At 39.4% G+C, this 26,779-nt stretch overlaps 3 protein-coding genes across 3 annotated transcripts in view; 2 read left to right on the top strand and 1 right to left on the bottom strand.

Annotated features, from left to right (window-relative positions):
* Positions 1-372: 372 nt before the first annotated feature.
* Positions 373-12,252, top strand: BAG1 (BAG cochaperone 1). The gene is made up of 7 exons (XM_065752109.1): positions 373-459; positions 3,581-3,709; positions 3,873-3,955; positions 4,664-4,777; positions 5,309-5,416; positions 9,938-10,000; positions 12,065-12,252. Exons 1-7 carry the CDS (start codon positions 417-419, stop codon positions 12,152-12,154), a joined length of 630 nt encoding a protein of 209 aa, XP_065608181.1. The 5' UTR covers positions 373-416; the 3' UTR covers positions 12,155-12,252.
* Positions 12,253-14,729: 2,477 nt separating this feature from the next.
* ZNF830 (zinc finger protein 830) lies at positions 14,730-24,918 on the top strand. Its single transcript, XM_065752110.1, has 10 exons — positions 14,730-14,868; positions 14,963-15,062; positions 15,244-15,369; positions 15,750-15,778; positions 17,067-17,278; positions 18,376-18,466; positions 19,091-19,154; positions 21,699-21,779; positions 23,108-23,184; positions 24,334-24,918. Exons 1-10 carry the CDS (start codon positions 14,747-14,749, stop codon positions 24,515-24,517), a joined length of 1,086 nt encoding a protein of 361 aa, XP_065608182.1. The 5' UTR covers positions 14,730-14,746; the 3' UTR covers positions 24,518-24,918.
* Positions 21,773-26,779, bottom strand: part of LOC136058555 (poly(rC)-binding protein 3-like) — a 480,047-nt gene continuing 475,040 nt past the window's right edge. The window contains exon 13 of the mRNA XM_065752105.1: positions 21,773-22,675. Coding sequence (XP_065608177.1) covers positions 22,615-22,675 — 61 coding nt within the window. The 3' untranslated portion in view covers positions 21,773-22,614. The remainder of the gene's footprint in view (positions 22,676-26,779) is intronic.

Raw genomic sequence — 26,779 nt, forward strand, 5'->3', positions numbered from 1 at the left:
CCTCCTAGCAGGTGTTACTCAGCAATTATGGTCAGATTTTTGGGTGGTGCTGTGTGGAGCCAGGAGCTGGGACTCAGTGATCCTTACAGAACCCTTTCAATTTGGGAAATGCAGTTGTTCAATGAATTAAGTCTTCTGGCAAAAAAAAAAAATCAAAGCAAAACTATTTTTTTTCCTCATTAGTTCACCAGCTGTAAGCGCGAGGCTGCCGTAATAGTGAAGCTGAGCTCTTGCACCTTGAGCTAGACCTTAATGTGATGGAAAAGCAACTTTTAAATCGGTCCCCTCACGGCACACGCTCAGAAGTGACGTCATTCGGGAAGCAGCCGTGAGGGGGCGGGGTTTCTTCCGGAAGTGACGCGCTATTGGTGCGCCGGGGCAGGCGCCCGCCGACGGCTGCTCTGTGGCGGTGCGAGATGGCGGTTCCTGGAGCAGCCGTTACCGTCACCGTCACGTACAGTAAGAGTCGTCCGGGATCGGTGGGTGGGGAGCGTGTGTGCCGTGTTTCTGTCATTAGCGGCCGCCAGGCGTGGGGGGGCGGGGGCGGCCCCGAGCGGCTGCGGGCTGTGGTGCGGAGCTCCGAGGCCTGCACGAACGGACGAGCGCCGCTGCTGCTTGCTGCGGGCAGCACGGCTGCCACTGCCAACGGCGCGGAGCGGGGATCTGTTCTACTAGCAGCCTTCATTTATATGGTCAGAGCTGGAGTCGGTGACGTTTGCTTAAAGCAGTGCTACCTGATGGGCTCTCGTAGACTCGTACAGCTGCTCCGGTTGGAAGTGACTCCAAGGATCGTCAGGTTCCAACCCCCGTGCTACAGGCAGGGCCGCCAACCTCCAGATCTGGTACTAGACCAGGCTGCTCAGGTCCCCGTCCAACCTGATCTTGAACACCTCCAGGGATGGAGCATCCACAGCCTCCCCGGGCAGCTGTGCCAGCACCTTGCCACTCTCTGTGCAAACAACCCTGACATCCAATCTAAACCTTCCCAACCTGTTTGCTGAACAAATGCATGGATTTGGAGTTAGGGAGACACGATATTGCAAAGAAAAAGGTGATTTATCAGTTATGGCAGTTGAATGCTGATGACCTGAAAGTGAACCATGTTCTTTTATGGAGAATAGATATTGCAGGGAGACAAAGGTGGAAAGGAAGAAGCGATTCAATCTAGAAGTAAATATTGAAGGTTACTGCACAGATGTAGGACTAGCCTGGACTCTGTAGTTGTTTAAACCAGGACAGGTACTTTTTAAATTTTAATGAAGTAGCTTTATGTTAGGCAGCAGGAGGAACTCTGGATAATAAGCTGTCCAGTCTGTTTTGGGTTGTTTTTTTTTTGTTTGTTTGTGCCATTTTTTGCACCTTCAGAGTTCATTGTTTTGTTCTGCTTACTTATTCTTTTTTTCATGCTGTTGTGTTCATTCATTATTCTGGAAAAACGATTTCCTTTATCACTTGGTGGTTTTGTCTGAGAGTATTTAGCAAGGATTTTCAGGATTCCTGTGCTCAAACAAACTGTTATAAAGTTGCATTTGCTTTGGAAACTTTCAGTTTACAAAGCTAAAATCTTTCCTTCAGAGTGCCTTGTCTGTAATTTGAAAATCTTGCTGTTTACCAGCAACTGTAGCAGAATATTTTTGTCTTTCCAGTTGTTATCACCCTTCATCTGCCACTTCAGCTTCTGGCAGCTTTTGTATTAAAGTTGTTAGTGAGTGTAGGGAAAGATGGAAATAAGCAGTAAGAAAGACAACAGCAGCAGAACTCCGTATCGCTTTACCTTGTACAGGATATTGGCTTGACACTGTCCTAAAGGTTTTGGAAATCTGCCTTAGTTCTTTTAAATGGGTATTGCTGTTGGCTGATTAGCTGTGATAACCACTTCTAACCCATGTGGTATTTCATTTTTCTGTGGATCAGTGTTAGAATTTTTGTTACAGTCTATCCATAGCTGTTTTCAAGATTTGTTGTTTAAACTGCCTCCATTGCTAGATGAACTTCAGGTGTTCTCTTCCTTGTTTCTGTTTTGTATTTTCCCCTCCAATGCTGACAGACGCAGGCTTTACACAAGGAAGTTATATGTTTCTCATCCATCTTTTGAAATGCGACAAGATTAGGACTGAAATTTTGTTTATTGGTGTGTTTTTGTCTTCTTCTGATGGTTTGTTTTTCCTCCAAACAAATGGGAAAGAAGGTTGTTTATGAAAAATATTTCAGGTAGAGTTTCTTTACTACGTTTTTTAACTTATGACTGTCTTGGAATTTAAAATACTCTTGGAGGCATTTATAAGTTTTTATGGCTCCAGTGTAGCTTTATATATGACCCATGGCAGACTGGAACATTTTTAAGTTCAATATTTTTAGTGCTCTTCTTTGCAGAAGATAATGTGCTTTACGTTAGTGGTGTAAGTAGTTTTCTTTCTAGTGTTTGTTCAGGAGCTTTCTCTTACTGTAAACTAAAATATACCCATCTTAATTTCCCTTGCAGCCAATGGTGGCTGATTTCTGTGGGTATTGTCAAGTTGACTGACACTGAATGTGTGGGCGCAGAGGGTTGTGGAAAATTTCTGTTGTGATGCAGAGATCAATAGGCATCATCCTTTCTTTTTTTTCCTTTTTTTTTTTTTTTCTGAAAACTTCACATAATCTCAGAATTGTAGGGGTTGGAAGGGACCTCTAGAGATCATCTAGTCCAACTCCTCTGCCAAAGCAGCTCCCTAGCCCAGGTTGCACAGGTAGGCGTCCAGGCGGGTCTGGAACGTCTCCGGAGAAGGAGACTCCACCACCTCTCTGTGCAGCTGTGCCACTGCTCCGTCACCTGCACTGGGAAGTGAAAACTTCCTGCTGTTCGTATGCAAGTGATTTTAGAGAGTCTTATTAGGATGTGCTGTAAATGAGAGATGACATATAGGATTAAATTTCCCAAGGTGGCTAAGGCTGCCTAGCAGTGGTATTATGGGCAGCAGCAATCTTTGGACTGTGAGAACTTTTTCAGATGGAGAGGAGACAGCGTGGGCATTGCTTGCTTTTTATAAGGACTGGGAGCAAAGGAAATGGTAAATCATCTCTGGTTCCCCAAGACTTACAACGTTAGAAGTTTCCTGTAAGTAGGACATTTAAACAGATCATGAAGGTGTGGGCTTTCATACTTTAACTTGTGGGATGTCTAGACCACATGCACTGTTTAAAATTAGATGGGGAATAGTACAGAGCAGGAACATTATGCCAGTAGAATACTTCCAATTCAGTTCTTCAGGTTATTAGAAAGTATGAGAAATTTTTCAGCTGAGGTAAGTCACTGTAAGAGGAAGGAGTTGTGATAGAATAGCAGTAGTTATGGCACTGACGTGGCTTAGTGATGGGACTTGGTAAGTCAGGTTGGTGGTTGGACTTGATCATCTTGAAGATCTTTACTAACCCAGGTGATTCTATGATTTGAACGGTCCTTTCACTTAAGATTGTGTGTAGGAATCACTGATTTGAGAACTTTCTACATTAATGGAAATAAATATTAGAGACTGTTTTCCTGTGGTCTTTTCTAGATAGTAAGTATTACTCATTTTACCTATTTTATTTATTTTATTAGGTAATGAAAAACACAATATTCAGGTTGCTTCTCAACAGGAAGATGGCGAGCCTACGCTGCAAGACATGGCTGTACTTATAGAGCAAGTCACTGGCGTTCCAGTTTCTTTTCAGAAACTTATATACAAAGGTAATTTCTAAGTCTGTTGGCTTTTATAGGAGACGGTAGGTTTCATCTTAGTCATTTGCAGGTGTCCGTGTTTTGAATGTCTTTAAAAAGATGTTTGTATAGCACTAACAACAATTAGTAATATTTTGACTGTTTTTTCCCCCCTCCCTTCCTTTCCATTTAGGGAAGTCTCTGAAAGAATTGGAACAGCCATTGTCAGCACTTGGTGTTAAAAATGGTTGCAAAGTCATGTTGATTGGGAAAAGGGTTAGTGTTACTTTCAGAATTGCTTTTTGGTTTTTTTTCTTCATTTGCTATCCTGATTTCTGTTAATGATTCAGCTCCTGAGCACTGATACTGGTTACAGCATGAAAATAATCTTGTTTACTTACTCACAAAGCTGAATTCAGTCTCACGTTGTACTGCAAATAATGCTGCAGCTTGTGAACTTCTGAAATTGCATTATCAGCACACTTCTGCCTTATTTGATACTTGTCACTGCTCATGAACATCCCGTGTGCTGATGACCTTTTCTGCCCATCTTATTTTTTTAATGGGGGAAAAGAAATGCTGCTGAGTTTGCTGGATTGCTTCTAGTGAAAAGATCTGTGAGTTGCTTTGCCAAGTAGAGTATGAGGTGATATCACCTGATCTGTAAGTTACTTTTATTTACAAGATGCTGAAATAGCTGCAACAGAAAAATTGCTTGCGCTTTTCATCTTCACTTCAAATTTGTATCATTAAATCTGTTTATATTCTGTTTATATACATTACCACTTTCACTGTGTTTGTTTTTAAGCTTTGGGAGAAGCTTACATGATGGGTGCTAAATTACAGAAAGGGTAGCCACAGTGCAGTGCATATTTTTAGTCAACAAAAGCCTTTGTGTCTCTTATCACCACTGTTGCTGCACTTTTGCTGCATAGTGATTCTATTTGTTCCACAGTTGTGAATATTATACTTTTGAATACACAGAATAGTCCAGAAGAAGAAGCTGAATTAAAGAAGTTAAAAGATCTGGAGAAGTCAGTGGAGCAAGTAGCTAATAAGTTAGAGGAAGTTAATAAAGAGTTCACAAGTATCCAGAAGGTACGCCAGCTTTGTGTCATTTTCTATCTTTTCAAAGTTGTTTTACAGGTATATATTTAAAAAAAACAAACCCAAAAGCCAGTAACGACAGCAACAAATGATAAACCAGAGCTTGCTTAACTTTTTGACTAGTCAGTAATAGGCTGCTCCTCTTAGCTGTCCATGAATAAAATAGACATTAAATTTTTTTGCTGAATTTCAAATGTCATTCTTGAGTTTCTGAAATGGAGAACTATATGGCACTGTTTGGAAAAAGGTAAATATTGTGTCATATTAAGTAAATGTTATTTGTAGATTTAGAAAAACAGAAGACTTCTAATAGTTCAAAGGAAAATTCCTGTTACTTTGAGTTTTGTTTAATCTGAAAGGATATAATGCGGATTTTACTGGATGATTTTACTGATTGATAGAAAACAGATTAAGATAGGAGTCTCTTTTCTACTTGAAACTACATTAAAAGATGTTTTTTTGCTGTGTTATGTTGACAGATTTTCTGAGCGTTCTGTAATGATTTTCTTCCTTCTTTATCAGGGATTTTTAGCAAAGGATCTCCAAGCAGAAGCTCTAAAACAGCTGGACAAGAGGATAAAAGGAACTGCAGAGCACTTCATGAAGATCCTAGAACAGGTTGATGCCATTGTAAGTAAATAATCTCAGAAAATAATCAAAACCAGACAGAATTTGAAGAGTGCATCTTTTCAAACACAATCAGTGCGTTGTAGAAAGCAAACAATTCAGCAACTCACACTGTAGATGTTTCATTTCATTTATTTGGCAGAATTGCTGTGAAAGCTTTTCAGAGTGTCTTGTCTGTCACATGTCCTTTGGATTGATCAAAACCATGTAGCTTAGTACAAAACGAAGTTTGCGTGGTTACAGAGAGCCCAGGATGAAGAAGCAAGCATTTTGTTTCTATCTGAAGTGTTACCTTACAGTTAGCAGGCAAACTCACTACTTGAGGGAGCTGAGTTTGGAACCTGTTTACCAGGCTCCATGTCTGTACAAGTTACAGAAGTAGTTGGGTGGCTGTACCGTATTGGAGTGGGTGTGGGAAGTGGTGTCACTGCCAGAAGCGTGAAAGCATAGTCTTGAAGTAGCACAGTCTTGAAGCTTCTGGGTACAGTAGCTGTAACTTACACATGTTAACATTTGTTTAAAATAGCTACTGGTTCTACAGCAAGAGAGGAGGAGGGATCCTGTACACATCTAAGAGATTGGGCCTTTCCATAAGCCACGGATCTTTGAAGGTTTTTTATTATTATTATTATTATTCAGCAGGAGCACTAGTTCAGTCTTGTTCAGCACTTGATTTGTCCCTGTGCTTCACCAGAAATGCATTTATGTTGGGAACTAGAGCAGTTTGGTCAAGACTAAAAGACAAATCACAATGCTTATTACAAAATTTACATGAAGTCTGCCACCAATACTGCAGTGTGAGAGATTACTTCTCATGATGATTTTTCTATTAATGACAGATGTGGAATCTAGAACGTTGCAGAGACCATAGTGTTCTAACAAGTGAAAAAACCTTTCTATTCTGAAATGCAAGTCACTTATACTTAGGTTCTGGTGGCCCATCATTCTTGAGGATTATTTCAGTTTAATTCCTTTATACAGTAATGTAAGTAAGCTTTGCTGTTCTGATGAAGCTTTTCTCAGTCTCCTTGTCCCTGCTAATACTAAAATGACATTTCAAGGATTAAAAGACAGAAGTACTCTGAAACTAATATAATTGTGCTATGAACATGCAGTTTACTGGCTTCTGTGAAGTTTTGTCACACACGCTTGGAGTGATGAGAATTTATTACTAAATCTTTGAATATATTTGTATAAATAAACATTAGATAAGCTTTTCATAATAGTAATTCTTAAATCTTTTAGTATGAATCATAAGCTTGAAATCAAAGCTTTGAGGGAATTTTTTTCTAAAGCATAAGAAACAAAAATACTGTCACCTCTCAGTGAAAATAGAGCCTAGTAGTTGTTATCATTTGTACACAAAGAGAAAAAAAAGCTACCATTTAATGGCTCATTTTAAAAAAGCTGCTGTTCAGATGAGAAAGCTTCAGAGTTAACATAACGTGCTTACCCAATATGCCAATTTATTTAACATTAAATTTAAGACCTGAATGACTAGTAGTCAGTTAATAGAACAAACAAACCAGCAAATGATACACTAAAATATTATACATTGTTTTGGAGTTTTGAAAGAAACTAAGAAGAAGAACAACAAAAACAATGTTACATTGAGTGTCAGCAAAAATCCTTGCTTAGAGCTGATCAACATCAACATTGATGTGTGATACAGTGATTTTGGTTGTTTTTTGTTGTTGTTTTTTTTTTTTAAACACAATTTGATAACAGTAACCAGGAAAGTTTTCAGCTATTATTTTTAGTGTCTGCTAACATAGGAGATATATATTGAAGAACAGTGTCCCTTTGGTTCTGCTGAGATAGCTGTAAATAATAAATTTGACTAGCATTTCTTTCGTGTATTGACAGATTGCAGCGCTGTAAAGTGAATTCAGGCCTCAAATGTTACCTTCTGGGCTCTATGATTTGCCAAGTAAGAAATAAAGAGGAGAACAGGTGTGATGGTTATATTAGTCTGAAAAGTTAGTTTTGGAAGTGTTTCTGCCACCAAGAGAGCTTGAGAGGAGCCAGGGTCGTGTTCTGCAGCAAAAGGAGTTGTTTTGTGGAGACACCAGAAAGGAAAGAAATGAGGGAAGAGCCTTTGTTTTGTAAGAAGCAGTGCTCGGGTGAGAGGAATGCTGGGTCGCAAATTAGAAAGATCCCTCATGAGCAGAGAGGTTGTAAAGGTAGGAGGAAGATGCACAAACATAGGTTTATTAAGGTGTAAAGGGATTAGTTTAAAGCAGGACTGTTGTGTGTACAAAAGATGAAACTTTGAGGGTGTGAAGTGTATCAACAGTGCATCTTGTAAGCGTGTCCACATGGTGAGAACTGTCCAGGAAATGTGGATAAGAAATTCTAAATTTCCTGAGCAGAGCCTGAGTTTCCTCCTGGATGAATTAAGGGTCAAGAACTTGTGCTGGGTTCAAGCTGACACTGCAAGCAGCTTTTGAAAATGACAACTTTTGATTTTAAAAGTTTAATTAAAAAAAAATATATATATATATTGAAATGTTATTTTAACTTAAAGTTTATTGCCAGCTTTGCCTGAATAGTTGGACAACATATTCGTGGAGAGGAAACATGAGTTGATTAATGTAAACCAGAGGGATGGTGAGATTTGATTTGTTGTTAAAATTTATAGACTCTGCTAATTTGATCAAAAATGCCTTTTAAGCAGCTTTACAAATTAGTGTGCTCAGTCTTCCCCTTCCATATCTCTGTGAAAGACTTGCACATTTTGACTTAGAAACATCTGTGATGGTGTACATGTAAACACAGTTTGCACGTATAGATGTAAGAGCAGTTGTGAAAAATGTTGTCAAAAATAGAAGTAGTCTAGATATCTTCTGTACACTTGGACTTCATAGTTACCAGTATCTATTTTTTGGTACCGTCTTTGTGTGGTAGCCCTGTCTGGAGTTAGGAAATTGCAAATCATGGAAAACTTTGAAGGCTTTGGAAAATTTCTGTGTCAGTGTGATGCCATCTTCATTTTCTGGCGAGACTCAGGTATTAGGTCTAGCTGATCTTTTTGTTTTTTCAAGCTGTTGTAATATCCTGAACGTAGCCCATTATATGGGCTTGAGATAGTATGCATCAAGTATGTTCGTTATGCTAAATGTTTCTTGTGAATGCTTTATCATCTTCAAAGTGAATTGTGTTGTTGAAAGCAAACAAAACAGGATTTTTTTGTGTGTGGTTGCAGGGTCTCATTTCTAAGATTCCTTATGATACCATATATAACCTTGTAATGTTTTTTAAACTTTGTTTTCCTCCGTGGAAGCTCTGAATACTCCAAAGGCCTTCTTTATTGTTTGTGATCTATAACTAGTGTTTGAAGAGTAGACTCCCACGGTGTTAAACTAACTTTTCACATGTTTTGAATTGTCTCTGGAGCATTCTGATTCTGAAAAGAAAACGCATTACAGAATCTTCACAGTGTTCTGCTTATTAGGGGGAAGCACACAGATTTAATGTGCTATAGCGAGCAAGTAGCATACAGTGCTAGAAAATACAGTTTGTAAAGAGAAATGTAGCTTTTAAAATGAACAGTGTGAAGGCATTGTGCCACAAGTGGAAGTAAGTTCTCATTTTAGACCATTATAACCACTGTTGAAAATGTAATAACTTCAGAAACCGGCTTGTGCTGTATCTCCAAAGAATGTCAGATGCTGTAGAATATATGAAGAAAGGATTGCACTCAGGACAGGCTGCTGTAGGAGATTTACATTTTGAATGACACACTCCCAGAGCTAACCAGATAACTTATTTAAAAGGTGCTTCTTCCCCACAGAATAGGAGCGTAATGTTTCTAAGAATGTGCACACGAATTTGATCAGAATCATGTCTATTGGTGTTTTACCTGTTTCCAAAATAATACCATAAACCTGAGCACTTTTCCCACCAACACTCCAGTTTAATAAAACAATATAATGAGATGACAAAGCATCTGACAGTCACTGAGGTGACATTACGTGAACATACTGGGAGGAAGGAGTGCAAGAAATGATGCAGTTTGAATTAAACAAAAAGCTGTCAGCATGTAACACTTCACATCTGTTTCCTTCCATGAATAAATTGCAGGGAATATCAGTGGTGCAGTTAAGCAGACTGGCAGTGACTGCGCCACTGATGATGTGTTCTAAGGCTAGCAAGTGATTGAGTTAATGTGTCTGTAAGAAATGGATTCGTCTTCGTGGACTCTAAAAAACAATGAGCTTGATGCTCAGCAGGAGTTAACACGTGCCAGAGTGGACAGGAGCAGTGTATGTAATCTATTGGTTTGTGTTACCTGCAGACATGGTAGATTTGCTAGCTCAGTTGTTCACAGTCAGCGTGCTGTCTCCCTCTTTTTTTTTTTTTTGAGTTAATGATTTTTAAGTGTAATTATCTCCACTGTGCAGGCATGACGTTTTCAGGATACCTGTTGAGAGGATTCAGATCTTTAACACATCCAGTTTTTGCTATATGTCTAGTACTTCAGCTTCAACATTAAGCCACATCAACTTGTTTATTTTATTGCAGAATCTGCCGGAGAATTTCAATGATTGCAGACTGAAAAAGAAGGGATTGGTGAAAAGGGTTCAGGTGAGTTTTCTTTCTTTTTTATTCCCCTCCTTCTTTATTACTGGTGGACATTAGTGTACCAAGAGTTGGTGAAAATGATAGCTGCTTGTAGATTAGGTTTTTTTCAGTGTTTGTTCTTTCATTGGTATTAGGAAAAAAATAATGGTGTATTTCTCCCTGAGTAGTATTTAATAACTTTTTAAAGCAGCATATGAAAACAAAGGTTTTCGTAGTTATGCTATTTTCTTTTAATATTTGTAGTTTATATTAGTGGTTGGCCTTGTAGCTACCTGATGAGAGAAAGGAATTCTGATAACTTAAAAAAGAAAACGGGATCATTCCTTCTTTATGTATGGGGAGCAGGGATTGAATCTGGGATACAAAGATGCAGTTAAATGTAGCTCCTGCAAGCTAAGGAGCACCTTCCTTAGAGGTGTTGTTTGGAAAATGTATCCAAGTGTGCCAACTTCCTATAAAGTGAGCAAAATGTGTACAGAGTAACAGCTGCAGTGGGCTTGGAGTTTTACAATCGCTTTGCCATTGTATAATGCTTGTGAACACCCAGGCATTGTTTTCTCAGAGATCTTGAACTGAAAGCTTGTTACTACATTCTGAAGTATGTCTTTTACCCCTCCTGCCCCCTCAACAAACTTCTATAAATAAATGGTAATACAACCCATATTACTGTTTTGGTTTATATATGCTAGCATCAGTCACAGGTTCCTGAAAACTATTGTCAGTGTTTCTTGCATTCAGTATGGAGTTGAAAAATTTTGTATTTTACTTTGATCTTATTAAATAATTGTTGTGTTTCCCAAATTCCCATGGAGGAAGCTTTAGCGAAGACTTTGTAGTATAAATTATTTTTCTTACAGTTTTAGGGACAAAGCCCATTTGTTCAGTAACACAGGTGACTTAAGTTAATGTAAGTTGAAATGAAGTTGGTTTGCCAGCATAGCTGTGTTACATGGAGCTCTGAACACTTTCAATTCCTAGTAGCAAATCTTTCTAATAAAGGTACGTCTGTAAACCTCATGGAAAACTACCGGAGCTCCATTTGTGGGTGGAATTACTGCAGATATAAGTGGAGTTTTGTATAAGAATAGGTGTTAGAGCATAAAATAGACGGTTGAGCAGAGATCAGAATTATCTGTGTGCAGAATTATCTGTTGGCATAGTGTTCTGCCTGGCTGCCTGAGCCAGGCATTGCCAATACGGAAAAAACATTGGGGCAACAAGGCTGGAGAAAAGCCTGGAGAGTACACCCTATGAGGAGCAGTTGAAGAAGCTGAGGCTGTTTAGTCTGGGGAAGAGGAGGCTGAGGGGAGACCTTATTGCTCTCTTCAAATATCTGAAAGGTGATTGCAGTGAGAGCAGGGTTGGTCTCTGCTCACTGGTGACAGGACAAGGGGAAATGGCTTCAAGTTGCACTGGGGAGGTTTAGTTTGGATATAAGGAAAAACTTCTTTACAAACAGGATTGTTAAGCACTGGAATAGGCTCAACAGGGAAGTGATTGAGTCACCATCCCTGAATGTGTTGAAAAATTGTCTGGATGCAGTGCTCAGGGGCATGATTTAGCGGTCGGTTGTTAGAGTTAGGGGTAGCATGGTTTGGGTGAGGTTGGACTCGATGTTCTTGAAAGCTTTTTCCAACCTGAGCAGTTCTATGATTCTATAAGAACTTGTGGGCGGGTTGTTAGAAATGCTTAAGGTGCTGCAGAGTGCCCTTTTTGGAAGAGAGCCTCCTGTCCTTTGAGGCACGCTGGCTACTTAGCAGTGAAGACAGGGGTTCATGTTGACATGGAGTGTTGAGATATAGACTCATCCTTGATTTAATTACACCTTGTTCTAGCTTTGTCTGTGTGTGATTGTCCCTCCCAACTGTGGCTACAGATGTGTTTTAGGAAGGATTTTAGAAGTGCACACCTGTCCGAAGCTTTGTGATCCTTATTGTCAATAATGAACTTTGATTTAACTCAAGTAGTTCAGTGGTTGGACTAGCGAGGTTGCCTCATCAAATCCTGTGTTTCTATCACTGCTGTAATAACATCCTCTGTAACACTTGTTTTTTTTCTTATTCTCAGGCTTTTCTTGCCCAGTGTGACACTATTGAAGGAAATATTGGACAAGAAATGGACAAGCTACAGTCAAAGAATTTGGCACTGGCAGAATGAGGCATTAACCTTCATAATTAGGAAACATTATTGCTCTGTGAGCAAGAAAAGAGTTTGCTCTTTGTTTTGGAGCACATATTCAGCTTTTTTTGTTTGTTTGTTTTTTGTTGTTTTTTTTTAAAGCCCAGTCTTTTAGACTGGTAGTAGTCAGTTATTTCTTGCTGGTTGTCTTGTTTGCCACTTGGTTAGACCTACTGTTTTGAAAAGAAAATCCTTCCTGAAGAGTTGCAGAAATAATTCTTCGTGGTGAATTACGTATCTCATGGACAATTGTTTAGTTAACTATGTAACAAAGTTCGCAGCGATGGGCAATATTTTCTGATATGTTTCTGAATTTATTTACAACTTAAATCGAAGAAGGTCTATTACCATACAAGTGCCATATGTTGCAATTTTAGGACTTCAACTTGGTTGAAAAAAAAAGCTGAGACAATATCTGGGAAAGTTCAGTGTTGTAGTAGACGATTCAGAGCAATAAGAAAAACCCTACACATTTATATTTAATGTTTGTATGCATTTATAAATATAAGAAAGCTTGACTATAAGGGAGTCGTACCTACTTTAGCCTTAAATTGTCATAATAAATGGAACGTACTGTAACACGTATGGTACTTAATTCTGAATGGTGCTTTAAGTTGTTAACGAGTTTCTTGATACAAGTGTACATGTTTATTTACATGGAATTCTGATGTATTGCGTTTTTTATTGCTTAATTTTATTTTATTTTTTTTTCTTCAGTTATGGTAGGGATTGAAATGACATCACTCATGCTGCTCACACGTGAATGGGGCAGTTAAAATGAGGTGTAACTAAGGAGCTGTTCTAAAAGGTTTTTTTTTTTTAATTTTTCACTGAATTCATCGTGCTGTATTTAATGGAAAGACTGCAGTGATTATTCTGGTATGGTAATTAGTAAATTTTTATAGAACATTACAAAGTGGCATAGATTTATTTCAACAGTGCTGTGTGAGAATTGGTCATAACCTCAGTCACAGTCTGATACATGCTATGTTTCACCTTCTCTGTTAGATTAAAAAAACCCACAAAAACAAACCATAAGCTTTTGCTAGAGATGACAGATTTCAGTGGGGGCAGCCAACTTTGCTTGCAGTTGTCAGTCAGAGGCCATAGCTAATGTAACTATAGTGGGAGTTGCTTTTTCACTGATGCTTCTGATAGGTGTGTTAGCAGCTGGTGAAATATTGACCATATTGAGCCTGTTTCTGTAAAAATAATAACATAAAATAGAGCTCATAAGCAAAAAATTAAGCTTTACAGCCTGTTAAAGTGTTTCTTTGGTGTTTGTAATTGGAGGAACATTTTAGTGAAATGCCATTGAATGAATGGATAGTGATGTTTTAAAAAGGGTCACTCGTATTCTAAAAATACCTTTTGACCATATAAAGATTTGAATTGCTGTATTCTTGCTGTTAACCACTTTGTTCAAGATTGTAGTTTTTCCATCTATAACTCTATTCTCACCATTTGTGGAAGATTTTAAGGCCTAAATTCCTTGTAAGCTTTACTGCTTTGAGTTAGGAAGTGGTATGTTTGGTGAGTGTATTTTTTTTTCCTAGTCCTGATATTCTGATCATGCTGTGTTTTCCCAACAGTTCAAGGTTACAGGGAAGGAACAGTTAATTGTAGCCATTTTTGTGAAGCCCTAGCTTGGTGCTTCTGGGCCTGATTCAGCTGACTCTTAAACCACCAGCACCGTTATTGCTTTATTGCTATAAATCAGAGGATGCAGTTAACCACTTTGTTGTGATGGAAAGGATCCTCACTTTCTCAAGTGCATGCACACTGAACTTTCTAAGGAAAGTGAGTGAGCTTTCAAAGGAAAGCATTCTTGTGTGCCCATGAAGAGATCTGGCAGCTGTGGGCATGACTAGCGGTCGGTCATTGCCTTTTTGATCAGTGGTTACTGGCTTCAACTATTTTCCATCTCTCCCACCCAGAAATTGCTGTTTCTGGAGATGTGCTTGCATGAGGATGTCCGTGGTACATCTCAAAACCAGATGGATTCACTTGGAAGATTTTTCATAGTACTTCATTTTGGTAATTTGGAGGTAACAAGAATGATGAGCCTCAGCAGAGCACCTCCAGATTCAGCACGGGGCGTGTGTCCTGAGCTGAGGACCCTCTGGTAACTCTTCACATCAGTGTGTTCGGCTTCTAGGATGAAAGTGTAAGTGTATGAAGACAAGCTCATGCATTATAAAATTAAGTTTGGAATACCGAGTATTAAAAATACAGTTGATTTCTGATGGAAAATGGCTGGTTGCACTTAGAGTTACCTAAAACCTAAAATGCAGTTCGTTTTTAAAGATGAGCCTCACACTTCATTTGTGGGTTTTTTTTTTTTGTTTGTTTGTTTGTTTGCTTTGTAATAGCCTTAAATATCAGTGAAGAACTGTGCTTCTGGGAGCTCCCACCCTAAGTGGGCGCTGAACCCTCGCTGACAGAACCGCGCTCCGCCCGTCCCTCCCTTCGGGGCGGGGCCACGGCGTCCGTCCCGGCCCGCGCTGGGGGCGGCCCTCGCCCTTAGCTCCGCCCGCACGGGCGCCCCCGCGCACAGCTCGCCGGGACAAGATGGCGGCGAGCGGGGCGGGCGCGGGGCGGAAGCAGGTGCGGCAGGAGGAGCTGCGGCGTCTCATGCGGGAGAAAAAGCGGCAGAACGCGGACAAGAAGCGGATCGAATCGCCCTTCGCCAAATATCCTCGCTCCCGGTTCCTGCTGGGGGGGTTGGGGGAGCGTTGAGGGCGCGTTCTCGCGGAGCACCGCTTCTTTCCTTAACGGCGTCGTCACGTACAACAGCCTGGGCCACCTGAGCTGCGCGTTGTGCAGCGCGCCCGTCAAGAGCGAGCTGCTGTGGCAGACCCACGTCCTGGGGAAGCAGCACCGCGAGGTGAGCGGAGCGGGGCCGTGGGCGGCTGAGCCGCTGGGAGCAGCCCTGCCCGCGCCTGTGCTCTCGCGTTGCGTCGTGTATGAGGCCGCCAGAAGCGTTACGTTCTGAATTCGTGGTGTTTTAAGCCGGTAGCCGAACGTTGCTGCTAAGAGAGCCTCTTACATGCTGTGCTTCTTCGCAGAGAGTTGCGGAATTAAAGAGCACGAAGCAGGCAGCAGGTGGTCCGGTTGCTAGCGCATCGTCTCAGCCCGCCAAGAGAAAAACTGCCGATGCAGGAAGTACGCAGTTAAAGAGAGCAAAAGGTACAGCCGGAAAATACTTTTCAAGAGCTTGACAGAATCTGTTTTACGTCTTTAGTGCTTTCCTTTTGCGCTGCTGTGTGAGCCAATGATTGTTGAGTTAACGTCCACCTGTTGTCCCCAGAAGGAATAAAAGTCTTTTTTTTTTCTCCTCCATTTGTTCACTGATCTGCTTGGTAATCACTACAAACTTAAGGTAAAACCTTACACGCGTAGCATTGCAACTCTGCAGTGTTCATCGTACCCAATGGTAATACAGGGCATTTAATCGGCGTGTCTTGATAAATGATGGTGATAATCTCTAACTTTCTGAATGTGTTGTGGCAAGATAGTTTTGCTTTAAAAGCACGTGTACTAAGAAATGGCTCTTGTGTGTTCCACAGGTGAGGATGACAAGCCACATACATCTACATCCGGGTAAGCAGACCTTACCACGTCTTGTTTTGTTTGTACCTGTATGGGCTTTTAACCTTCTCATCCAGTTCTTCCTCATTTCTCCCAGCCAAGGGTGATGATTGAATCAGCAGATTCCCGCTTCTGTTCAGTTTCAATTGCAAATGTATGTGCTGAACGTGGCAGCGTCATCGGTGTAGATGAGCAAATCATAGTATTAACTACAGTGTCTGTGTCAAAGCAGAAGTCCTTTTGCTCTCGCTGTCAGACTTGTAAAGATTAATGTGTGTTATTATTACACTGTCTACTCTAATGAAAATAATTATATTGTAGTATAGACGCCAGTCTTTAGTGATACTGTGCTGCTGAAGAGATGATTGAAATGAAGACAAATCTTTTAGTGTATCTTCAAATGATATTTAGTATCAAAAACTGTTAACAAATGTCATCAGTACATCTTCATTAAGACATTATTTTACTTAAAGTACACGTAAATACTTACCTTGCAGTTGAACTCTTGCAGAGGTACAAGTGTGTTTGAAGTCAAGGGATTGGAATATGGTATTTGGACGTGGGTATGGGATGGATAAGTGCCACGTGAGATCTCCTGTAAAATTCTCTCAGGACTAATTGTTATTTAGTGTAGATATTAGGTGGTGGTATCTTGACTCTAAAGTACATTTATCTTGCCAGAATTTTACCTGTGTGTGTGTAAAATTGGCACTCGAGAGGTTTGGTGATTATGGGTGATTGATCAGTATTAGTCATTTCAATATAACCTAGGTAAGTGTTTGACTTGGAGACCTGCAGCTGTCCTAAGCAAACTTAAGTTTTCTCATGGCTGAGTCTGCACATATCTTCTAAGCTGCAGTTCTGAGCCTCATTAGGAACCTAGAACTAGTAGTTGTGTTAGACATGAAGGATATTAAAGTTTAAGTGACATTTGTATGACTGGTGAGCTTTGAATTTTGTATTGAATAGCAGGGGTACACATGCTGATACTGTAAGTGCACGAGTAGAATTACTGAAGCTGCTATTCCTTCAAGCTCATTTTGTTGTAGGATACTTTTATTAATGTTTCTTGAGTGTTCTAATACAAAAACATAATGGAAATGTTTTTCAGCACTAGCCTTAGTGTTCCTGGGGAACTTCAAAAGGAAGCAACGGTTGTGTTGGCTCCGGACTATGGTTACATCTGTAGCTGCATGGTTTAGCATATTGTACAAGATGCGTGAACTTGTTCTTTTAGTCTGAATGGACTTCAGATGCTAGAGTCAGACTGATTTTTGTTGCATTGTGTATTCTCTATTAGGTTACCAGCAGATTTTTTTGATGAAGCTAAGCAAAAGAATGCAAACAAACTGTTTTCAAAAGGTTCTGGTCCCAGTTTATTGTCAGGAAACTATGATGACGACGATGATGAAGAAGAAGAGGAACAAGATCAGCCAACCAAATCTTCTGTTCTGCACAAAACTGAAATTCCACCTCCAACTCGAGAAGTGATACCTAATTCTCTACCTACAGGTAATGATGAATGGAGTGGTGCAGTAAGAAGAAGCTGAGTCATAAGAGTAGAATAGAATTGTTCGTTTGGAAGAGACCTGCAATGATCACTGAATCTAATTATGACTTCTGGACTAACCAGAAGTTAAAGCATCTTGAATCCAAATGTATCTTCAACACTAGGCATGGGGTATCAGCCCCTGCTCTAGGAAGCCTGCTCCAGTGTTTGACCACCATGGTAAATAGTGCCCAGCCTGACTCTCCCCTGTCAGTTGTGCCATTCCTGCCCTGCCACCAGTGATCAGGTCAGAGCCCAGAACCTCCCTCTGCTTCCCCTCAGGGAGCTGCAGAGTGTGATGAGATTGTTCTTAGCCTCCTTTCCAGACTGGGCAGCTTGAGCCTCTTGAGCCTCTCCTCACAGGACGTGTCCTCCAGCCCTCTTAGCAACTTTGCTGTTCTCCTGTGGGTGCTTTCATATTTTGGTGTCCTTTTCATATTGTGAAACCTGCGCACGGTGTTCTAGGTGAGGCTGCAGCAATGCTCAGTACAGTGGGAAATCACCTACTTGGCTGGCCATGCTGCCTTTAATGCCCCTCCAATGTGGTTTGCCCCTTGGCTGACAGGGCACACTGCTGGTCCGTGCTGAGCCTGCTGGCATCAATACCCACAGGTTTCCCTCCTGCTGAGCTACTCTGCAGCTATTCTTTCTCAGTCTGTGCCCATGTCAGGCATTACTGCATCCTATGTGCAGCACCCAGTATCTTTGTTGAACTTCACAGTGCTGCTGTTTGCCTGATGATGACTGCTGTTGATTCAATCGATGATGGAGAGGTTCTTGTTAAATTTTCTGATTATATTAGCTGGTTGGGGAGTGCTACTGGGGGGGAGAAGATGAAGAGAGATTTTTTTTTTTTTGCTAGTTTGTTATTGTGCAGTGTTTTATCAGCGTGCTTATCACTGCTTATTGTAATTGTTTGAGGCTGTCAAGTAGAACAGTGTATAACTTTTCTTCCCTGGTTTCTTTAAGTTATTAATCTAAATTCTTGTCTACTCAGTGTTTTGTGTAGAAGTTCATACATCTGTTCCTTCTGCTCATAGGCTTCTATCCTTTCTTTCAGACTTCTTCGACAGCAAAACTACAGCTCTTCCTGTAGTTTCACATTCAGGGTCCATACAGAAACCAGAGACCCAAGAGAAGATAGTGGAACGGTAAGCAGACAAATGAAATATTGTGAAATCTGTTAGCTGTTAATAAACATTACCCTTCCAGGAAGTACAGATTGCAATCATTTAATAATCTGTCGTATTGTTAAATTGTATTTGAAGTGTATATGTCTTAGGAAAGTGTTGCACACTGGGGTTAGGAGCAGTGTCATGTAGTGTCTGTTAGACATCTCTACTTGCAAGGTTTAATAGATGATGCTTTTGAAGCTTAGTGTCTGATTTTTAACTGTTTATTTGCTTTATGGCAGTAGTGGCAGTTTAGCTCACTTCTGCACTTTTTCAGACATTGGTTTAGCCTTTCGGAAGTAGAGACTTATATTGAAATGTCTGGATACTTACTTACCCTGCAAAAGGTTTGGGAATCCTAAGCTGCAGCAGCTCCTGATTTGGCAGTGAGATCTAAATCTGTCTCTGCAGTTCCTGCAAGTTAGTTAAGGTGGAAGCAAAGAAGCAAATCTTGTAGGCAAAACTTATGGCATAAAAAACTTACTTCATTTCTGTGTCCTTCTATAGTAATTAAGGATTGTATTCTCGACTGTTTTATAATTCCACAGTAAAAGAGATTATTATAAAGCGGTAACTTGGAATAATCATAATCAAACGTTTCAGGAAAGAGAACACTGCTGAGGCCTTGCCAGAAGGGTTCTTTGATGATCCTGAAGTGGATGCAAAAGTAAGTAGCCAGATCTTTTTCTGCTGCTGGATTGATTTCTGGCAGTTGTAGTAATTTTCTGAGTGTTGAGGATGCTTTGCTAGTAATTAGCTGTACCAGAACATAAGAAAATCACTAAGCAGTTTCATTCTGTATTAATTAAAAGGCATGGAAAGACGTGCAGGGGGTTTTAAAATATCTTTCAGAATGCATTTTCGATTGCAGTTCCTTCATGGAACTACAGTGTGAAACAAGTAGCTTAAGTGCTGTTTCAGTGCTGAATTGAGGCTTGGGTACTTCTTTGAGTGATCCCAGGAAATGCATTTCACTTGATTTTTGTACCCCCGTTCTGCTTCTCTATTGAGTATTTAAAAATGGTTTTCTAACCTCTAAGAGACCCTATTGAAAAGCATAGGAGTTACTATGCAATGATGTTATTCAGCCTATTGGAATGAGAACAGCTAGATTAGCAAGCAGTGTAATCTCTAGTACTGGCCCACTGCAACAGTGAATGGAGCTTTTGGCTCTCATCTTTTATTGCTGTGGTGGGTTTTTTCATGCTCAGGATAGATACGTGGACATTCTCCAAAAAGTCACCATTTGATATCTTGGAATTTGGTCACATTCATTCAGGCTTCCTTCAGCTTGCACAGTGCTGAACAGTGACCAAAGTAAACACTGGTATTTGAAATAGAAAGCTTGGTTGTGTTTTTTTTTTTTTTTTTTTATGGTGATGTTTAACACAGATTCGATGGCTTTCCTGTACTTTCTGTCAAAATAACTCAATTCTTGACACAAAATTTTCTTTATTTCCCTTGAATGTGTTTCTCTTGCTCACACAGTGGTAGAATGTTGGTTAATTCGAGTTGGAATATGATTTAGTGAATAATACTTTGCATTCATGTACTCCCACCGTTGGAGTCGCGGGCTTAGGTGCTTCTTTGCTGTGGCAGGTTTCTTTTAGCACCACTCATGCACGCAGTTCTGAGGTGGAAGTGTGCTAATATGTCTGAATAATGACTTTCTGAGTATTGAGATGCAGAGATGAAAAAGATTTGTGGATTTCTTCTTCCGATATGACTGGTGTGTTACGTTTTTCAAATAGAAAGTTGCACTGTGGCTTGGGAATCTTGTACGAAGTGGAAGTGTCTAGCAGGCAAAGGAGGATGTGCTTATATCTGAGAGGACACAGTGGTAGTGGTTAATGATCTTTGTTCTGGTCATTTCCTTCACTGGTAGAAGAATGTAAGAGCGGATACATGTTCTGTTAAGCTTACTTGAAACAGATGTATGGCTGTTCTTTATAAGCAGCCCTTTCTAAGTTTAGCTAACATGAAGGGGAAGGAAAATGTTTGTAGCATCACATGCGTTGGGGTGACTACAGTGATTCTGCATTGAAGTCATCTACAAAATAATTATTTTGGGGATTGACAGCAGGCTTTTTGGAGGGGGCATTGTGGATGTGGAAATAGTTGTTTTTTTTACTTAGAAAGCATATAAATTCTGAGTTTGACAAATAATATCTTTAGTGTTTAAATTTATTGTAAGAAATACAGATAATTATGAGTTACAAAGGACAGCCACAATGCATAGTAACACAGTACATACACACATGATAAAAATAATCACAAAACAGAAAAAGGAAATGATGACTTCCCAATATGTAGTTTGCCTGGAAGCTTCTAATATATTCTATAAACTTAATTCATGCTACTGGATATTGTGTAATCACTCAGAAAAGAAAAGCTAACATAAAAAGATGTCATGAATGTTTCTGTACAAACTGTTCTAGTTCTCCTGGCTGTATGATTTCCATCCTGTCCAGAGCCAGCCATAATCTCTCTTCAAACGTGATGCAACCCACAGCTTCTAACCTTGAGCTGTTTTGGTTACGCAGGTAGATTATATATAGATTATATTAAGTTTAATTAAAAGCACAGTCTGATTTTGATTACCTTATTTGTAAATCTTAAAGCTATTCTTGCACCTTCTACTTTGTCAGTCCCATGATGTCCACCATGGAGCTTTACAGAATCTTTAAATAAGAAGTGCTATGGAGCTATCTATTTCTTTTGTTAGCCAATAAATGCAGGTGAGATTTGGAATGTGGTCAGACTGTCCTAGCACTAGTGACTTAACTTTCTCTATTACACTACAAAAATAGTTTACTGCTTCTTGAGTGGTGTGATAGCTCCAGTGTATGACTGAACAGGAGAAGAATTCATACGTTATCGCTTGACACAGTAAAAATACAGATTGTTAAATCAATGGGATTAGTGATTCTTGTTAGTCCAGATATCTCACACCATCCATTCTTAGTCAGTTATTCTTTAATACTGTAGTCAAGCTTCTTGTCTAAATCCAAGGACAGAGTTGGATTTTTTTCCCCAAAAACAACTGTGGTGCCGCATTATCTTAGTTACTTCGTGTTAGGTAATGTACGTATTTTTTGCCTATATGTCTGAGAGCACAGCACAATCTGTGCTGGTTTTCCAGCTTTTTTTAGTGTTCCTGTGGCTTGCTAGGCAGTAATCATCACTGAACCTGTGTTTTCATGTTCTTTAGGTGCGAAAAGTCGATGCTCCAAAGGATCAGATGGACAAGGAATGGGATGAATTCCAAAAGGCAATGCGACAGGTCAACACAGTAAGTAATGGAGTCTATTTTTATTGATTCTAAATTCTATACACAACAAGGAGAAAAACAGTTTCATGCAGCTCTGTAAAATGTCTGACATGCATTTGTCAGCTGTTTGTCTGCAGTGCAGTGTATGGTTAAATGCACTTTATAAATGAGCAAATGGTTCTTCCACTCAAGGAAAATTAAGTTGAAAAAAATTTTGATGATGAACCAGTCAATAATATGTTCAGTTGCATTTAAATAAGATATCACACACCTCAGATCAGCATTCTGTATCTGAACAGGACATAATTATGGGCTCCTCTTTAGATGAAGGAGCTATCTTAACCTCAAAGAAGGAACAAAAAAAGGCAAAAAACAAACAAAAACGCCACCACTCATTTGCCTTTCTGAAAAAGGATCTATAAAGTGTAAGTAACCTGGGTTTTATGGTTAACTTCAGTGCACTGGAAAGGAATCACAAAACTTGGAAAGGTGACAGAGCAGTTCGTGTGTGTGAGGTGTAAACTGACCACAGGTTTTTTTTTTCTTCCATTTTTTACTGTGCAGCATTGCACGGTAAGTCTTCCTGAACAGGTTTTTCTCAGCTATAGTACCATGTTGTTAAGGATCTGTAATGTTTTCACTGTTTCCCTTGAGTATTTGCCAGTTTTAAAATGCTTATTGTAAATAATTACTCCTATGTCAACTGCTAACAGAAATGGTGCAAAACATTTGTCATTGCTCATTTTAAAGCGCTCAGCACTATAAACAGGAAATATCCATACAAAAGCAGTAGTGGGTACATTTTGCTAGCATTAGCCATTCATATGATTCTTCATCTTATGAGGAGTCTTCTCAGTTATGCGTGGACCATTGATTGCATAGCATCTCCCAGACATTCAGATTTGAGAAAGTATATGCTGAAAAAAATAACACGTTAGAAATACTTTGGGATCCAGTGGGAAAACTTAACCAGTACTTTCAATAAGCTTGTGTAACTAAGTCTCAGCTACTGGGATATAGCTCCAGTCCCAGTTTCAGACTTTGAATGCAAGTGGTTCGTTGATACTGTTTCAAATAGTGGTGCATGGAGAAATTAAAAATGTTAACCCCGAAGCAACCAAACTACATTTAAATTTTAGTTTTAAGAATTAAACATTTCATTTTATAATTGAAAGAGATCAATCTCTTTCTGCATATGCCTTGAGTCTTTTGTGAGGGTGTATACGTATAGCAGGTTGACAGTTATGAGTCCTGAGGTAGAGGGAAGGAAGGATAGACACGGTTGCCAAAAAGGAACAACAGTGGAGTTCAGGATGAAGATGAATTTTCTTAGAGCTTTTCTTGTTTAGATTTCAGAAGCAATAGTGGCAGAAGATGATGAAGAGGGACGACTAGATCGTCAGATTGGTGAAATTGATGAGCAGATGTAAGTAAATTGATTCTTTTCTCAAACTTTATTCTTCAGCAGTAATGGATCGCTATTTGACTACAGTTATAAGATTTGTTAATTGCCTAAGTATTTGAAGGAGAAAGAAGGATTCCCTCTAGTCTCAGAATATCTGATAAAAACATGAATTTTGGTGCAAAGGAATTTCATGTTTGTTACCATAGTAACTTTTTCCTGGAATTCTTAAAGGCTGTTTGTGTTCAGTGCCTTTACTTGCAGACTTTCAAATGAAATTCAAAATCAAAAGAATATGACACTCATATTTGAAGACTGAGGAAATTGAGTTCTGGCTGCCTGTAAATTATCATTTTGTGGACGTACAAGGTGAAAAAAGATTCAGACAGTAGTCTCTCCTTGTTGACTCTTCAAGCAAACAGGAATGAAAAAAACAAAGACTGAATTAAATCAGGCTGATACTTTGATTTTCAACAAAATACCTCATTAAAATGGCTAGCATTATCGTTATGTATTCTGAGGATAAGAACTTCAGAGTAAATAGAAAACTGAGACTTAGTAATTTCATTTACTTAATGAGTTTCTAATATAGTACTCAGTAAGCAGACAAAGGGTCTGAATGCTTGTGCTGCCTTTTTGTCTTTAGTTCAGAGACCACTAAAATACCAAAATGAAAGGCCAGTGCTCACAGGTCTACATTATGTGAAAGCCATAAGTGAAGCAGAGAATGGCACCTCTGTGTGGAGGAAGATTGAGGCTGTGTGTTATTCTGAAACCGATTTGTGGTCATATTGCAATTGTTCACGTTTAGATTACCTCTCACTGCTGGAGAATTTACCACACCTCTCCTCTCCTGTGGTCTGTTTCTATTTGATAAATATAGAGAAGATGCACTGGCCTGTTTAGTTGGCTCTCACACAGAATGGTTGGGGTTGGAAAGGACCCCTAGACATCATTTAGACCCCTTGTAAAAGCATGTTTCCTAGAGCGTGTTGCATGTGGTCTCATCCAGCCAAGGTCTGAGTATCTCCAATGAAGAGCTGGTGGGAATCTGCTAGGCTTCTGTATATTCAAACTTGGACAAGCAGATCCATCACAGTTTAAAAGAAAAAAAAATAAATCATTTAATGCAAAAAGACTGCAGACATTAACAAATGGTTTACTTGTCAACAGTGAATGCTACCGTCGTGTTGAGCTTCTGCGCAACCGCCAGGATTTAATAAAGGAGAAATGGAAGGAAGCCATGAGATTAAAAGCCACGCAAGAGAAAGAGGATGAAGATATCGGTAGTGAAGATGAAGAAGAATTGCAGGATTTGCTGTCTCAAGACTGGCGGGTGAAAGGGGCTTTGTTGTAGCATTTTTCCAACGTGGCTGATGATCACAAAGTTATTTCCATTATTAGAAGTGAGATGTTTTGGTTAAATATTTATTTGAGGGGTTCGAGAGATGGTAAAGAGCCAACTGTGTAATGCAAGAAACAAAAACAAAAAAAGAAACTCCAACCTTATTAGATCCACAGTGATGTATTACTGTAAAAACTGTATATTGCAAATGTTTTACGATACTCAGTGTACTTTTCTTATTAATAAAACTGATTTCCTACAAGAGGTATTTTAATGGGATTAATAAGTAAGCAAAGAATCTCTTAAGCTTCTGCTAACATTAGATATATGGAGACTTGGGCTGTTGTGTACATAAGTAATGGGCTAGCAAAAGTGATGGCTTACTGAGGTTTCCCAAGAGGAATAGGTAAAAATATAGGAAAGTAATAGGAAAAAAATCTTATGCATTTAAATTATCTGAACAGTTCATAAGCTCTCTTCTTTCCATGGCCCCACCCCCTTCAATAAAATGTTTGTTTTTTCAGGATCATTTACAATTTTTTTCTGCATTCGGAAGTGTGAAACTCAGGAATGTTCAACTACTGCAGCTTCTCCACAGGGTGTGCTGTGATGTGTCATAGTAATACTGAAGAGTTTTCTTTATAGTAGCTTTTGTTCTGCTTAACGTGGTCGTAGTATGGCATACCTCACATGTTTGAAACCAGAGGGATGGGAACACAATGCAACTATATGCATAACCAACATACCAAAGAAGGAGATACTGCACTGAGAAGTCCTAAGGTAAGATCACTTTTTTAGCTGTAAATACTTCACTAACATAATAAAGGAGAGCATCTAGAATTGATTTATGTTCCGATAAACACAGATGAAGTGAAAGTCAAGAACCTAGAGATGAGACAGAGCTGGGATATGGAAGAAAAAGAACAACCTCCGACTTGGGTGAGTGTCTCTTGCATTTGGTTGTTTTTGTTGTTGGTTTTTTCTCTCCTTTTAGCTTTTACATTAACCATTTTTTTTTACTTAAAATTACTGAAGCATGTCAAACTTGTTGAGGGCTTCTGGGAAAAAAATAGGAAAAAAGTTTAATTTTAGGGCTTAATTAGGGAACAGAGCACTGGCACAAGCTGCCCAGAGAGGCTTTGGAGTCTCCTTGGAGATCTTCAACAGCTACCTGGACGTGGGCCTGCTCTGGGTGGCCCTGCTGGGGCAGGAATTAGGCCAGATGGATCTGGGGATCCCTGACAACCTCAGCCATGCTGTGAGCCTGTGATTTTTATCAAAACGTAAACTTGTGAAGGAACAACTTAATTTCTCCTTATTTTTTTTCCCATATACACTAATTTTAAAACAAGTTAGTAAGGTTTATAAATAAAGAAAACAAACCTCAAATATGCTTATTAATTAAACAACTAGTAATCCTTACTTAGTTGTACAGTAGTGAAAGGTGCAGCCCAAATAGAGGAGCTGTTCTCCAGCTGCACAATTTTGAAACAGGTAAAATGCTTCAAGGGGTAAAATGAATGTGCATATGTTTGTACTGCAGTTTCCAATACCAGTGTCTGCTGAAGCTGTTAGCACCCACGAGCTCAGCCTGTGGTAGTTATATCATACTTATATTAGTTAAATGTTCTCTGACAAGTGCACACAATCACAGGTGGTGCTAACTGTGTGCTGACTTCTTTCCCACCACGTAGCAAACAAGCTACTGCTGTGGTGGCTTAACCCTTTTCCCGCAACCACTTCTGTATTTGGTACAGTAGAACACGGAAGCGATCATAAATCAATATAAAACAACAGATCTAATGAAAACAATGTTCTCATTTGTTAATGTGACTGTAATTCTTCCTCGAAAGCACAGAACTTTAGAACTTGCTTCAGAAAACAGAAGTATTGTGTAAAAAGAACATCAGTGTTAATTGGGTCAGTCTTCCTGTCAATAAACTCAGTTTGGGGTGAAGCAAATTGTGCTTATTACAAGCCACTGTAATTAAAATTCCTTGCATTTTATCATCTTAGAAGCACGGAGCTTAAAATTGCTCTTAGGGTAATTTAGATTACTCAAATATTTTCAAGCCCTGCACGTACTTTCTTTTTATCTTATAATGATGCTTTTACAGTAGGAAATCAAACATTCAGCCAGTAGATATCTTACTGTAGCTCTCTTAAAAAAACATAATGCTTCAGAAATTCCCTTTCATAATGTAACGTCAGGTGAATATGACAGTTCTTTCATTTCAGTTATAGCCTTGAGACAATGTGCTTGTCTGCAGGGTG

This window comes from Cyrtonyx montezumae, unplaced genomic scaffold (genome assembly GCF_038088225.1).
Source record: "Cyrtonyx montezumae isolate F1298 unplaced genomic scaffold, pur_monq_1.0 scaffold_8, whole genome shotgun sequence".
Lineage (NCBI taxonomy): Eukaryota > Metazoa > Chordata > Aves > Galliformes > Odontophoridae > Cyrtonyx > Cyrtonyx montezumae.